Source organism: Antechinus flavipes, chromosome 1 (genome assembly GCF_016432865.1).
Source record: "Antechinus flavipes isolate AdamAnt ecotype Samford, QLD, Australia chromosome 1, AdamAnt_v2, whole genome shotgun sequence".
NCBI classification, from domain to species: domain Eukaryota; kingdom Metazoa; phylum Chordata; class Mammalia; order Dasyuromorphia; family Dasyuridae; genus Antechinus; species Antechinus flavipes.
The window spans coordinates 644,113,820-644,130,746 of NC_067398.1; the positions used below are offsets into that span (position 1 = coordinate 644,113,820).

The 16,927-nt window shown below is 40.7% G+C and overlaps 1 protein-coding gene across 4 annotated transcripts in view; it reads left to right on the top strand.

Annotated features, from left to right (window-relative positions):
- Window positions 1–16,927, top strand: part of ADGRB1 (adhesion G protein-coupled receptor B1) — a 263,708-nt gene that overhangs the window by 182,119 nt on the left and 64,662 nt on the right. For all 4 annotated transcript variants that reach the window (XM_051971170.1, XM_051971169.1, XM_051971172.1 and 1 more), the window contains exons 19-21: window positions 6,276–6,379; window positions 11,880–11,982; window positions 14,719–14,869. In XM_051971170.1, coding sequence (XP_051827130.1) covers window positions 6,276–6,379; window positions 11,880–11,982; window positions 14,719–14,869 — 358 coding nt within the window. The remainder of the gene's footprint in view (window positions 1–6,275; window positions 6,380–11,879; window positions 11,983–14,718; window positions 14,870–16,927) is intronic.

Here is a 16,927-nt window from a genome sequence, read left to right on the forward strand (position 1 = left end):
TCATGCAACTGGGGTATTTACATTGACTATCTGGAGGTCGTGGCCAAGATGAGTTTCCTCATCTGTTAAAAAAAGGGGGAGGGGGAATAAAAACTCCCTAAAGTAGTACTCCTTGAAGGCATGAAAGTATTTATTGAAAAGGACTGGGATTCTGCCTAACTTGGGTCCTAATCTTAGTTTTTCTTCTTGCTGCTTGTGACCTTCAAATCCTTTAATCATCAAGTCATTTTTTATTTTTATTTTTATCTTTTGTTTTTTTCATTGCCTCGATTTCTCTGTTTGCCTTCCACTCCCTCCTCTTAAAGAACCATCCTTATAACAAAAAGTTTTTCATTGTCATTTAACGTATTTGGGAAATAGTTGTGTTAAGGACTTGAAATACTCTAGAAATGGGTGGTACTAGTTTTTTCTGGATCTCATTCCCTGAAGCTTCCTGTCATATGGATTGTCCTGTGCCTTGCATCTAGAAGACTTGAGTTCAAAAACTACTTCTGACACTTACTAGTTAATTGACCATAGGCAAATCCTGTGCCTCCATGTGCCTCGAGCAATTCTCTAGAATTTATCTCCTAAATCAGAGCAGTTAGGATGTGATCTGTGTTGCCAGAGGCAGCTTCTTATACTTACAAAATTACTGATCTTTTTTGGGGAAAAAAAAAGATCCTGTGTTTTAAATATTGTATTGATACTGTTTAAAAAGATTATTCTCACTTCTCAGTGGTCCCATTTCATCCCCAGAGAAACTTCTCTTGTAACAAAGAAGTATATATTTTAAAAAAATAATCCAGTGATGTTGGCTGTCTTAACAGTGCATCCCTTTTTCAGCTCCCATTGTGCACCACTTTTCTGCTGAGAAGCATCATCTTAGTCTGACTTCCTCTTCTCTTCCTCCTGCCCTGGGCTCTTCCAGAGATCTCTTCCAGAGTTATCAGATCCCAATTTGGGGGGATTATTTAGGCTGTATACTCTGCTTATGACCTCTTCTTCTTCTTCCAAGGAGCTGACCACAAAGAAAATCCTTTGTGAATAGATTTACTGATTCTTAGCTCTCTTCAAAGCAAATTTGGGTGCTGCCTCCTCCACAAGCCTTCACTGATCCCCTCAGTAATTAATGGACTTTACCTTTTGAAATTATTTTATATTCACTTTATATTTTCTTTTTTGTATTCATATTTTCCACTGAGTCAGTTGTGAGACTCTTGAGGGCAGGTACTAGTTCTTTATTTTTTATTTGTATTTAATTTCTTTGCAATTAATGCTTATTGGATTTAGCTGAGGAATAATCACTGAAGGGGCTGAACTAGCCCTTCTAAGGCCCCTTACGGTTCAGACCATAGTGTCTGATATTCTACTCTATTTAGGGTCCAGTACATGATGGGATATTCAGGAAGTACTCAGTAAACACTTGTAGGATCAGGCTTAAAAGGGATGTGGGGAAACATTAGGAAGCCTCCAAGCAGGACCAGGAAGGAGATGGGGGCAAGGGAGACCAGCTGCCCTGTCCTAATGAGGGCAGGATGAGGCAGATGGCTACAGCAGATCGGGGTTGGGGAGGGCGAGGGAGAAGCAGACTGGAGGTGCATGGAGAATGAGCCCTCTATCAAGTAGTGCATGTCCATTTGCAGGTGACAGAACAACAGGCCAGGCCCCAGGGTCTCCAGCCAGCCGGCCAGCATTGAATAAGAAGCTAGCTAGCCAAGAGAATGTATTTCCTCTTCAGGGGTCATGCCTCTGGTCATTCCCTCCTTCCCCCTGCCTCCAGGATGCTGTCTGACCTTGTACTCTTCCAGAGTAATTCCGTGTCCCTTGGAGAATAGTTTGCTTCTTTGTGATAAAAATGGTAGCCTTGGACATCTTCCTTCCCCACTGTGGACCTTGGTTTCCTCTTCTGTAAAACTAAGAGTTGTGATAAATTGTTCCTAAAGTCCTTTCTGTTTCTAACATCCTGAGAGTCTTGGCTGTATTACTTACCACTAAGAAAGAAAATTAAGAGTCGGGGGGGGCTCAGTGTTGTTTCTTCTGAAGGGAGAAGTACTACACAAACTTCACCCACATACTGTCAGTCAAGCCTTCTGGTGAGCATGTGTTTGAGACAGATAGGTTTGAACCCAGTCCGTGACCAAGGTCAGGCTTCAGGCTATAACCATCAAGAGAAGTCACTTAACCATTCAGTGTCCAATACAGTTCTTCAAGATAACATTCAGGAGACGTTAATTTGCATGGATATTTCACAGATTTGATCCCTTCTCCCCCAAATGCTTATCACTTTTATAGAGTGTTTTAAGGTTTTCAAAGTACTTTATTCATATCATCTCATTTGATCTTAATAACAACCTCATGAGATAGAGACTGTCATTTTCCTTGTTTGACAGATAAGAAAAAGCAGACTTACCCAACATCCCCTAGCTAGTAGCTATTGGGTTAGGTAAAATTTGGAACCAAGTTATTTTCTGACTTCAAAATCATGTTCTTCCCATTAGCAAAAACATTAAGATTTAGTCTCTAACAAATAATAATTCACATTTCTTTAGAATTTTAAGGGTGTTAAGCCATTTTCCTAACATCAGTCTTGGGAAGTAGATAATATAAGATAATATGTTTTTCAGAAGAGGAAAATCTCATTTCTAAGAATTGAAATGGCTCAATAAGTTAGGGCCAGTTACTTCCCTGCCCTGTACCTCAGTTTCTTCAAATGTACATTAAAGATCTCTAAATTTATGACTTGTGATCTTCCCCATCCAGAATAACCACAAGATAACAGTTAGAAAGATATTAGAAAATATCTAATTCAGAGCAGATAGGTGGCTCAGTGGACACGTTACCGGCTCTGGAATCAAGAGATCTGACTTCAAGTCTAGCCTCAGACACTTGACACTTACTAGGGACTCTGGGCAAGTCACCTAACCCTTATTGCTTCACCAAAAAGAAAAAGAAAAGAAAATATCTCATCTAAAGTCCTCGTGTGACAGTGAAAGAAGGAAATGGGGCCCAAAGGGAAAGGAACTTGGCTTTCATATCTGGCTAAATCAGGGCCAGATATGAAACTAGAACTTAGTTTTCCTGAATTGACTGTCATAATAGCCCCATGAAGGCAATAGCATAGGAATTAATGTGCCTGATTAATGGATGAGAAAAGGAAGGAAAGAAGAGAAACGAGAAATGACCTGGCCAATGGGTGTTAGAGTGTTCAAAGAATCATAGATGTAGAACTGGAAAGGATCTTGAGAATCCATCCAGTCCGTCTCCCTCATTTCACAGATAACATATCCAAGGTCATAAGCTAGGCAACATAGAAAGCAGGATTTGAACCTTTGTTCTTTCCAATATGATTCTGCCTCCAAAGTCTAAGGTAAGATTCTATCTTGAAAGCTCCAAGAGATCTTAGAAATCATCAAGTCCAATCCTCCGGGTGAAGAAACTAAACCTAGAAGAATTCAAATCACTTGTCCAAGGTCATAAAGAAAATAAATATGAAAGGAGGGATTTGAATCCAGGTTCTCTCACCCAGAAGCAGTGTTCTTTTCATTTATTCTACTGTTGGGAAATAAGAATATTAGTACACAAAAGGTGCTCAAATGTTAATTGATGAAGATAATTAGAAACAATGTGAGCAAATGATGAGTTATGTGGCATAGGAATTCCCAGGAGGGAGAACGCAGCAAGGATTGGGAATTTCAGGGATGGGTGACTGTCTGAGAGAGAGGAAGTTGGACAACACAGTGGGACAATTAGCAAGGAAGTCGAAATGATCCAAGTTTAGGGAAGACTCAGGGAGGAGATGAGTTGACTGGAACAGGCTGGGGGTAAGTAATAAAGCTGCCGATTGGGTTAAGCATTTTTTTAAGGCTTTGAATGCCGGGCTGAAGTATTTGGACTTGATCTTTTGAAGCCACGATTCTTTGAGTGGGTATGAGTTGGGAGGGATGTGAGAAACTCTTTTGCTTAACTCCACTGCTGAGGTCTCCTTTCACAGTTGGCTTCAGGATTCAGGCCGCAGCCAGATAGTAGACCTCAGTGCCTTGGAGGCAGGATCAGGGTCAGGTGGTGTGAGGTAAAGAGAAAGAGTGCTCTAAGGTGCTTCAGTGTTTCTGGATGTTCTTCTTTGTGTCAGCTTGTAAAGTAGGTTAGAGTAGCTGGAAGCCAGCAAAACATTGGAGACAGATGTGACCCCAGACTGAAAGGAAGGGAAGGAAAGGTGATAGAAGAAGGCGATAGAGGCAGATATCCAGAGAGATAGAGATAGAGGCATAGAGAAAAATACAGAGAGGAATTGAGACAGAGGAAATGACAGAGAAGGTGATAGAGAGAGAAAAAAGAAAATAGACAAAAATAGGGACTGAGAGAGAAGAAAGACAAAGGACAGAAACAAAGGGAGAGAGTTGGGGAGAGAGTGTGAAGAAGGGAGAAAGGGGAAGGGAGGAAGGGCAACAGAACTATAGACAGGGAGAGAATGAAAGAGAGTAATAGATATGGGAAGAAGGAAGGGAAGAAGGAACGAAAAAGGGGGAAGAAAGGAAAGAAGGTAGGAAAATAAAGGGAAAAAAGGAGAAAAAAAGTAGAATTGTCAATATAGTTCCTTCTGTGAATGCTGTGTGAGACTTAATTGTCAGTGTTCCTCTTTAAACTGCCAAATTCCTTCCCATCCCTCCACTATTCAAATGCCCTGAGATATAGTTGAGAACAGCAGGTGGGGATCTTAGCTCAAAGCCCTGTGAATTTGAGTAAGGGATTAATTACTAGGATGAACAGACAGACGGGAAAAGAATCCTAGAATATGAGAACTGGAAGTCACCTAATAACACAAAGTATAGAATATAGAATTCTGAGGGACCTTAGAGTTAATTTGCTCCAGATCTTTTCCTTTCCCTATCCCCATTTGACAAGATGGGGAACTGAAGCCCAGAGAGGGGAAATAACTTGACCATGATTGCACAGTGAATTATTTTCAGAACCAGATTGGCAGGATTCTGATCCTAGGTGGGAAATTATCAGCTGCTTCTCTTTAGAAGTTCTTGCTTTACGGGCAGGAAAGCAGAGGTCCAGAGTTAATTCATAACTGCCTTTATATTCTAGATTTCTTTGTACATCATTTAAAACTTATTTTTGATCCACCTATGATTTCATTTATCAAGATCAGGGGCTGGCATAAAAGGGGGATGTCTGGGCTGCCTACTATACATAGTGAATACTCCCCAGTTAGGAGAAGGTGGGAGCTATAATAAGCCTTACACAGCTATAAAGATGCAAGACTTCCTGCCTTAGTCTAAATTTTTCTAATCAGAGGGAGCTCACATTCTTCCAAGGAAGCAAATTTCATTGTGGGACAGCTATGATTATTAGAGAATTCTTTCTAGTGGATAATATAACCTTTATGCTTTTTCTTCATTCTGAAATGAATGACGCTTCCTTCATGTGCCCAGTCTTGGGTTATGTTCTGCTTGGGGGTAGGAAAGAGGCAGAAGAAAGATACCCAACTAGGGAGAGATGAACCTCCTTTTCTACATCTCTACCCCCCCCCAAAAAAAAGAGACAGAAAGGCAGACAGCACCAAGATCAAGTGCTTGGCTTCAGGAACTAGTTAGTGAATGCTCTAGGAAGGGGGAGAGAGGGAGAAGGGAAAGGTCAATATTGGCCAGGCAAGGTCAGAAAGCATAGGCAGGGACCAGGGGGAGATCAGACCTAGATCTTTCCTTGGGTGGGAAAGGAAGGGAGTACTTTTCAGAGAGCAGGAGGAGGAAAAGAATGAATAAAAGGAAGGGGCCAGTGAGAACATATTTCATTCATAATTTCAGGTCAAACTTCATTCCTTCATTTGCCCATCATCTTGACCTCAACCTCCCCCCCCAAAAAAAAAATTGATGTCATGGGGTGATGACAGAACCTTAGTCTGGGAATCAGGAAATAGGAATTCTTGTCCTGATTCTGCAGTTGACTTGGCGCTCCAACCTTTTGGCCCTTTCCATTCATGGCTTCACGACATGGAAAAGCTATAAGGCACCTTATGGTTCCACTGCATTGCAGCCTTTTTATAAAGGAGAAAACCTGGAGCCAGAGAGGAAATTTAGCAAGTGAGTCTCAGTCAGGACTAGGATCAAAGTTTAATCAATACCTTCCCTTTCCATTTGAGTCCATCCCATTCGAATCTGTTCCATTTTCCTATTCTTTTCCTATGCCAGGGGCTGACACTGATGTGTTCCCTTCCTCCATTGTGTGTGTGTGTGTGTGTGTGTGTGTGTGTGTGTGTGTGTATGTGTGTCTCTCTCTCCCTCTTGCAGAACATGGAAAAGGCGATTGTCCCCTCAGTCACACTCATCGTGGGCTGCGGCGTGTCCTCCCTGACCCTGCTGCTTCTCATCATCATCTACGTTTCTGTGTGGAGGTAGGCAGGCGGCTGATGGGTTCTCAGGATGCCCTTTGGGATATGGGAGGGGGCCTGTTTGGGTGGTAATGACCAACAGTCAGAGATTTCCCCATACCTGATGTGACACCAGTGCTATACTGACAGCCCTATCTTATCAAATGTTTCAGTGTAATTTGGATGGGGCAAATTCAGCTCCTCCCTCCTTCCCTCCCTCTCTCCCTTCTTTCCATCTTTCCTTCCTTTCTTTTCCCCTCCTTCCCTCCCTTCTTCCTTTCCTCCCTTTTTCCCTTCCTCCCTTTCTTCCTTCCTTCCCCCTCAATCCCTTCCTTCCTTCCTTCCTTCCTTTCCTCTTTTCTTCCCTTCTTTTTTTTTTTTAACTAATTCTCTTCCTTCTTCCCCCTCTCTCTATTGTAAAGGTTAAATGATCTAGGGCTTTGACAAGTGGAATTTTGAGATAGTGTGGAATTTGACTTGGAGTCAACAAAACCTGGGTTCATATTCAGCCTTGGATGCTTACATAATGACTACTTTCAGTAAATCATTCATTCCCTGTGCCTCAGTTTCCCTTTCCTATAAAATGAGGGGGTCCCTTCTAGATCTAAATCAATGATCTTAAATCAGCCTGTAGGCTAGTGTTAGAATGCCCACTTCCACCCACCCTAACAGTTAATCAAAAATGCTCACAAGAGACAAACACTATTGTAAAGTAAAGACCTTCTTAAATGGAAGGACCCTATCTATGTAGGGTACTATGTGAATGGAGGGGGAGAAGGCAGAAATCACTTCTTGTATCTCAGTTTCCCCTTCAGTAACCAAGGGAAAATAATACATTCCCTTATCTGATTATCTAACAGAGGGTTTAATGAAAACTTTATGGAATTATAAGTGCAAGTGCTTTAACTTTTTAAAGCACTTGCACTTATAATTCCATAAAGTTTTCATTCAGGCTTATACTAGAGCACACTAGAACTAAAATGACCTTAGACTGTAGAACACAATGTAAAACCCTGAGGGGGCCTTTAAGATCAACTAATACAATCTTCATATTTAACAGATAGTAAAAATGAGGGCCAGAGAGGGGAAGGGGCTTAACAGGGTCACCCAGCTAATCAGTGACCATGATGGAATATCATGAATGTTTTTTTTATAGATGGGGAAATTACCTCCCAAAGCCTTGGGAACCAGTTACTGATTATTTTCCCGAAGGCATCAGCCTGCATGATCTGATCTCTTTCTTCACCCCACCCCCACTCCTTTCTCATATTCCATTGCCAATCATCCTGAATTCTGGTCGAAAAAGAAAATGGCATTAGTTCCCTACACTGGGGTCACATCGACCTGTTCTGCCTCCAGTGCTGCCCGACCCTGTGAGCGTGTCAAGAACTGTCAGGTTCAATTATCTCTGACATCGTGCTGGCTAATGACCTTATTGAGCTGGCCAGGGCCAACTATAAAAGCAGCTTGGTGTATCAGTAAAAAGAGCTCTGGGCAGTCAGTCAGAGGACTTTTAGCTCTAGCTTGTTTTGTGACCTTGGACTAGTCCCTATCTAGTCCTGAAGTTTCCTCTACAATGACAGCACCAGAGAACATGAGCTCCAAGGTCCTGTGAAACTCAGATATTTGATGTTTTAATGTTCTCTGTTCTAAATTTCCTTCAAACTCTAATAGGCAGCTAGATGACACAGTGGATAGAGCACCTTCCCTAAAGTTGGAAAGACTGATCTTTCTGAGTTCAAATGTGGCTTCAAACATTTATTAGCTGGTGACTCTGGGCAAGTCACTTAACTATTAGATCATCTCAGTTCCTTCATCTATCAAAGGAGCTGGAGAAGGAAATAGCAAACCACTCCAGTATCTTTGCTCAAAAAACACCAAATAAACTCCCAAGTCTCTTTGACATGATTAAAATGACTGAACAATAACAAAATTGTGTTTTGTGTTCTAATACTAACATTCTATATTCTGAAACATTCTCTATGCTAAGGTCCCTTTGTCCTGTAACATTCCCCTTTTCGAGATCCCATCAAGCTCTGTCATTCTGTGTTTTATAGTTTAAATTCTATGTATCTTAAGCGCTCTCCCATCTCTAATATTGTATGATCTATCCTGGACCCTAAGGGACCCAATCTGGCTGGGTTTTGTTTGTTGGTAGAGAAGGCTTTGGCAGAGATTTTCATTGATCTCACAGATTTAGGGGATTGTTTAGACTGGAGAAATGAGTTATTTTTGTGCCTTGTGACTGTTGACTGCTCCAGCATGGACTTACATCCTTACTATATACACTCTCATGCATACCCTACACGTCCAATCTCTGTCAGTTACTCACATCCATTTGTACTCACAAACATATTTGCACACACAGATTCATACATCTGTATGCACACAGCACATACACATATTCCCTCAGATACGCACATAAGACTATATACATTGGTATATCATATATACAGTATATGGGGTATCAAATGGAGTAGCCAAATGCAGATGGTTGGAAATTAAGAATATATTCATATTCTTTCCCCTGCTGGGTCATTGTGGGGCAAGGCTCATAGGGCTGCCTCTCTAAAGTTTATGCCTCAGACATGAGAAAACACAGGACCATACTGATCATAGATTCAGATCATCATAGGGCTGATAAAAGTCAATTCCTTCATTTCACAGGTGTTGAAACTGAGGACTAACATAGTTAAATATATTGTTCAAGGTCACGTAGATCATAAGAGAAAGAGACAGAATTTGAATCTAATCCTTTGTTCCAATCCAGTTGTCTTTCTACTGGATGACACTCTCAAGGTCTGATAAAGTCTTTGGAATAGGGAATATGATGATGATGTTGGGATGGTGGTTATCTTTGATGATGATGGCGCAGGTGTTAGAGATGATAACTGTGATTATGGTCATGGTGATTTTATTGATCATGATGATGAGGGTGATTATGGAGATGATAGTGATTGTGATAATGGTAATGTTGATTTTATGAGATGGTTAGCTACCAAGCCAGCTAAATGGAGAGAGAAAGACAGACAGAAAAACAGAGAGACAGAGACAAAAATAGATAGAGAGGCACAGAGACACACAGAGAGAAACAGAGACAGACAGAGAGAGAGACAGAGAAAAAGATAGAAACAGACAGAGGTAGTCACAGAGAGAAACAGAGAGACATCTAGAGACAGAAAGCCAGAGAGACAGAGAGACAGAGACAGACCAGAGAGAGACAAGAGATAAAGACAGGGAGACAGAGCCAGAGGGATTTAGAGAGAGAGATAACAGAAACAGAGAGACACACACTCAGACACAGAGACAACAATAGAGACAGACACTGAGATAGAGAGGCACAGAGACATATAGAGAGAAACAGAAAGATAGACACAGAGACAGAAAGGCACGGAGACACAGAGACAAATAGGGAGACACAGACACACACACACACACAGAGACAAAAGAAAAAATAGAAACAGACAGAAAGAGACACAGACACAGAGAGAAAGAGATGAAGAGACAGAGATAGAAAGGCACGGACACACAGAGAGAAAGAGATAGAGACAGACCACAGAGAGACAAAGACAAAGAGACAGAGATAAAGACAGAGACAGAGTCAGAGGGATTTAGAGAGAAACAGAGACACAGAGACATACAAACAGAGAAGACAAAGACAAAAATAGAGACAGACAGACAGAGACAACTGAGACAGAGAGGTACAGAGACACAGAAAGAAACAGAGAGACAGAATGAGACAGACAGAGGCACAGAGACAGAAAGGCACAGAGAGATACAGGGACAGAGAGACAAGAAGCTAGAGACATACAGAAACAGAGAGAGAGAGAGAGAGAAAGGCACAGAGACACACATAGAGATAGACACAAAGATAGACACAGAGAGATAAAGAAATACAGGATGGATTTAAAGGGAAAGAGAGAAAGAGACAGACAGAAAGAGTAATGCTAGTAGTGATGGTTATGGTTATCATATAGTTGGGGATGATTGTGATTGTATTTTCATGTGCTGTCATCTGATGGCAATTATGGAGAGAGAGATGGTGATGGTTATTATAATAATGGTAATATTGATTTTATAAGGTAGTTACTTAGTAGCCTGCTAAATGGAGAGACAGAGACAGAGAGAGACACACAGAGAGTAATGCTAGTGGTAATGGTTATTATATAGTAGGGTTGTTTGGGATTATGGAATCCTGCCAATATCCGATGGTCATTATGGAGATGATAGTGGTGTTAATTTTATATTCACTGCTATAATACTGATAGTAATTCAGTGTAGTGATGCTTATGAAAATAAGTGTGGTAATGGTGATGGTAAGGCTGGTATTAGTAGTAATGGTGATGTTGAAGTCAGTTACATAGATGGTGATGTGATGCTGCTCATTGTGGTGATGTTGAAAAGGGTCATGGTGATATAGTGAGGATAGTAGGGTGATGAAGTTGATGATATATAAATGATGGGGTTTATGGGTATTTAAACAGGACTAGGACCTCTGGTACAAGGGCTTTGGAGCCCTTTTAGGTCTGCTCCTCCACTTTTGGTGGTATCTGGCTTTCGACTCTCACATCTGGCTCTAGAAAGCTGTGGTACGTGCAGTGGGCACACCCCAGTAAAACCATGTTGGCAGATGGGGCTAAGCCAAGTTGAGGGTACCAATAGGTCTCAAACCCATCAGTGACTACCTCAAGCATGGGAAGACTTTCCCTGGTGGAATGGGTAGATAAGAATAATTTGTTCCAACAGTCATGAAAGTCACTAAATCAGGTGCCCTAGAGTGCTTAGAACTTGGTTAGATATCAAAGATGTCAGGGTCCTCCACTTCATCCCGGCCCTCATAAGGCATTCTAATTTTGGTTTTTCCACCAGACTTCAGTGACTCTGGAAGAATGAGTGAGATTTATGGCTTTGTGCAATTCTGCTCACTTAAATCCAATTCACCAATTCATTCAATTAGTGGTCAAGACATCCTTCTGCCATGTCATCGGTCCTCTTCAAAAACAAAGAACAAACAACATATAGATGGTGATGACCATTATGTAAATTTACAATTTTAGAGATTTACCTACAAAAGAGTAGCCTAAGGCAGATTAAAATGTGATTAGTAGATATTTGGCAACATGAATAAAAATAGAATAGAATATAGACAAAGCTAATGTGTTGTTTTCCAAGTCAGGGAACCTTGTGTACAGTTTAGTGGCTTGTTTTTATTTGAGTATGACAACACTGGCTTAGAGCATTAAATTTTTTGCCTAGGGGCCCATAGCCAGTTGGTGTCCAAGGCAGGACTTGAACCCAGATTGTCCTAGTTTCGAGGCCAGCTGTCTGATACAATTGTTTGAGATTGTGATTATGTCAGTGATTAAGGTGAAGGCAGTGAAACAATTATGAGGGAGGTGATGATTCTAAATTACCAGGCACTTCCCCAGCCTAGAGTCCCTGAATAAAACACCAGAGCCTGTTGGAGGTATGTTTCTAGACCATGGAACTGGTCCAGTGCCCTTCTGTTTCTTCTCTTCTCCAGGTACATCCGCTCTGAAAGATCAGTTATCTTAATCAACTTTTGCCTCTCCATTATCTCTTCCAACGCCCTCATCCTCATTGGGCAAACCCAGACTCGAAATAAGGTAAGAATTCCTGATCCCATCCCACCTTTACAAATCACTAAAAACAGCAGATTCTCAATTCAGCCCTAGCACAGGTATCTCGTAACACAATCAGTAACAATATACATATATACATATATATATATATATATTTATATATATATATGTATATATATATGCATATATATCAAGATAATGTAGATAAAAGGCTTTATAGCTGAAAATTATTATGTTCATTATGTTATTGTTAAATTCACAGAATTCTACAGTCATAATTGAGCTAAGAGATCTTTGAATCAAAGGATGCTTAACTTTGGGGTGGGATGGAAGATATGATAAACTTGAATGGAAAGAAAAATTAAACATTTATTTTCAATAACTCTTAACTGAAATCAAGCATTTCCTCCAATTAGAGTCAACTGGGTGGCTTCATGAATAGTGTGTTATACTTGAAGTCAGAAAGACAAATCCAAATTCAAATTCTGCCTCAGACACTAATTAGTTGTGTGACCCTGGGCAAGTCACTTATTTCTTATCTTTCTCAATTTCCTCAATTGTAAATTGGGGATTTGCAATAGCACACCTACCTCCCAAAGTTGTTATGTGGATAAAATGAGCTAATATTTTTAAAACATTTTGCAAACATTAAAGCACGATACATACTAGTGAGGAAGAGGAGGAATATAGGCAAAACATTATTCTGAAGTCTCCATGACCTTTACCAGATTTGAAAGAGAACCTTGACACAAAAAAGATTAAGAACTTCTGATTTAACCCAACCCTCTTAATTTATAGAGGTAAAAAGGAGGAGAGAACTGAGACCTAAAGAGAAAAATAATTTTGTCACAGGAAATTAATAAAAGGAGTTGGTTTTTGAATAGTGGTCTTCACAAATTCCAGATCAGGTTCTCTTTCTTCTATTTGTTTCATTCTCATGCAGGAGTCCCCTCATAATTTCTCCTCCTAAAGAAAGTCACTTAAACTCTGGATCAATTCAAATTGTTAGGAAGTTCTTCATATTGACAAAAATATCCCTCCCTATCACTTCCATCCATTGTTCCTATGGTCAAGCAGAATAACCTTTCTTCCATATTACAACTCTTCAAAATACTTAAGCATGTTCCTCTTAAGTATTCTTTTCTTTGGGCTAAAAATCCACAATTCCTTCAACTGATTCTCTTATGATATGATCTCTAAACTCCTTACCATTCTGATTGCCCTTTTCTGGACATATTCCAACTAGTTAATGTCCTTTCTAAATTGTAGTACCCAGAACTTATTCAATCAACAAGCTTCATTAAATGTGCCAGACACAGTGCTAAGCTTGGGACTACAAAGAAAGACAAAAATATGGTCCCTTTCCCATAGGAGCTCATGTTCCAATGGTGAAGACAAAACATAAATAACTGTACATATAAAATATCTCTAATGCATATGAAGAACTGGACATAAGTGGGGTCTGACCAGAGTGGAGGCTATTGGGAACCCCTTCCCTTGATACAGATCCTACTGTGACTTTCTTCACTCAGCCTAAGATCACACTAGATATTTTTGACTTTCACTTCATACTAGACCATTTATACTTTCTCTGTGTAAAGTGGTTTTGGTTCAGAATAGTCATTTTCAATTATTTTAATCTTTTTGGAATTAAACAAAAGGGAATAGCTCTACCTAATACCAGAGGGAATACAGTAAGGAAATACTAGGTTATCTCAAGCTCATTTCATAATGGATAAAGCCCTAAAATGGAAAATATGAACCCTAGATTCCCTTCTAGCTTTCAACAAATTTGCTATGTGATCTTGGCCAAGTCACTTCCCTTATGTCTCAATTTCCTCATTTGTAAAATCAGAGGGTTGGATTAAGATTGTTTTTAGTTCTGATCTTCTTTAATATAGCAACTTAATAGTATTTCTTTAATCTAGTAGTAACACTATATTTATTACCTCATTTCTCTGGAACAAAATTGACATTAAGGGGATTCTTATTCCCAGCTTATTGAGCCTTTTCCCCAGCTCCAGACTGGATCCTAACTTTTGGGATAGGATGAGAGGCCCTAATCTCACTCTCAAATTAAGTCCTACCTCTGGGCTAATAGGCTCATCCTAATGTACCAGACTCAGCCCTAATCCTCATCATAGAATCAGCCACAACCCAAGTCATTAAATCTTTTTTTTCTTTTATGAGGCAATTGGGATTAAGTGACTAGCCCAGGGTCACACAGCCAGGAAGTATTTAGTGTCTGAGGCTGGATTTAAACTCAGGTTTTCCTGACTTCAGAGAGGGTCCTCTGTTACTGCTCTATCTAGTTGCCTCTTCAGGTCATTAAATCTTAAAGCTGCCCCCAGTTTGAGGGATAAACCCATGTCCAGACCAACCTCTAGGTCTGACTGTAAGTAAGCTATAACCCTATTGTCATAGACTAAGACTGGATCCCAGTCAGGACTGAGCCCTATTCCAGGACCTCAATTAAATATTTACCCTGCTTATATACTGAGTGTAACTAGTGCAGATCACAGTCTGAGCCCCTTGACCTGGCAGAGATAGCCCTTGTCCACGCTCCGGCCACCAGGATGTGGGATTCATGGATGGCTTGGTGCAGCTGCTCCCAGCTCTAGAGGAACCAGCTCATAGTCTTCCAGAGAGATAGGGAAAGATCCTAGAGCACCGAGTGCCATTCTGGGGGCCAGGCTGATGGACGCATCCCATCCCTGGGTCCCCCAACTCCCTGGGCCTGCCCCTTCATTCCCTGCCCAGGTGATCTGCACCCTGGTGGCTGCCTTTCTCCACTTCTTCTTCCTGTCCTCCTTCTGTTGGGTACTCACCGAGGCCTGGCAATCCTACATGGCGGTCACTGGGAGGCTTCGCAACCGCATCATCCGCAAGCGCTTCCTGTGCCTCGGCTGGGGTGAGTGGAACTGGAGATCCTTCCTGTGCTCCAGACAAGGGTGGATGGGGCAACAGGCAGTGCCTTGACTTGGGAGGAGGGACACCTGGGCTCCATCCTCTAGGCTGCATCCTAAAAGGAGGCATTGGACCTTGATGATCTCCCCAGCCCTCTGTATCCTGGATTTTGTATCTCTTCTCCCCTGTTTTCTGGCAAAAGATATTTTTATTAGATTGTGCTTACCTCAGTTTCTTCATCTATAAAATCTATAAAAAAATCTATAAAATGGAGTAATAGAGCCTAATTCTCAGGGTTGTTTTGAGGATGAAATGAGATAATAATTACAGAGCATTTAGCACGTGCCTGGCACATAGTAAGCACTATATAAATGTTAGCTGTTATAAGAATCAATTTAGATCACATTTGTAAAGTACTTTGCAAATCTTAAAGCCATATTTAGATGATAGTTATTATTTTTCATCACTACTATTACTGATGTTAATAATAATATAGCGCAATAGTACGGCCATCAAGCATCTTATTCCATTTTGGGCTCCATTAAGAGAGACATCACTCAGACTAAGGAAGGTGGTAGTCCCAATATCCTGTGCCTCACGGTGGGTATTATATTCAATTCTGGGTGAAGTCTGGCTAAGACAGACACTGACAAGCTGGATCGCTTCCAGGAGACAGTGACCAAATGGCAAAAGAGACTAGAGATCTTGCCTTATGAGCAGCCACTGAAATGGATGGGGATGTTCAGTCTGGAAAAGAAAAGACTTAGTGGGGCCATCATGGCTGTCTTCACTCTAATTATTTATTGCAGAAGAGGGATTCAACTTGTTCTGATTGGCTCTAAGGGCAATGCTCAGTACAGTCAATGACTGGAATTTGCAGAGAAGCCAATGTAGATGTCCTTTTTTAAGACTTTCTGACAACTAGAGTTCTCCAGAGGTGAGATAAGGCTGCCTTGGGAGGTGACAGGTCACCCTTATTGGTGATGTTCAAACAGAGGATGATTATAACTGTATTAATGGTGGTTCTGTTGTTAAGAAGAGATTTCACTTCAGCAATAAATTGGACAAGATAGTCTTGAGATTAATCAATTAACAAACATTTATCACGTGCTATGTGTGTGATACAGAGGACAGAAAGACAAAAAATGGGATGGTCCTTGTCATTAAGAATATTATGTTCCATTGGAGGAGTCAATAACATAAGTCACATAAGCATTTGCAAAGTCTGCACAAAGTAAATAAATGGTAAATTTGGGATAGGGAAGTACTAGGAAATGTTGGAGCATGAAAGTAGATGTTATGTGGTGATTTATAAGGTGGTACTTGAAACGAGCTTAGAGGGAAGCTAGGACTCTAAGAGGTAGAAATGAAGAGGGTATTTATGCTAAGTAGAGGACAGCCCATACAAAGGAATGGTAATGGGAAATGGAATGTTCTGTATAAAGAACAAAAAAAATGAAAAATACTAGTTTGGCTTGTCAGTAACATAGCTGAAAGGAAGTAATTATGTAATAAATCTAGATAGGCAGCTGGTTGTGATGGACTTTAAATATCTAATGGAGAAACTGATATTTGATCTAAAAGCAACAGGGAGCCACTGGAGTTTATTGAGCATCAGAGGGACAGGGTAAGACCTGTGGTTTAGTGATATCACATTGGCAGTTATGGGAGGATGGATTGGTGAAAAGACGTGGGAAGAACTGAAGCAGGAAAACTAATTTCAGTAGACTATGTAGGAGATGATGGAGGACTGAGCTAGGTTGATGATTGTACAAATGGGGAAATGCTAGGTAGGCACGACTTGGCAACTGAAGGATGAGGGAGACTGGGGATATTATGTACTCAAGTTAAGGACCTGGTTTCCTGGAAGGATGGTTTTATGGACAAAAATGAGAAAGTTACAAAGGGAGCTGAGTTGGATTGGGTTGGAGGGGAAGAAATTAAGATACTGAGTTCTTTAATTAAGTTGGAAGTATGTGGTAAATATTTGGTGTTATAAGATTGGAACCTGGGAAAGATACCAGAAGTGGATATATAGATCTGGGAATCACTTTGTAGGGAT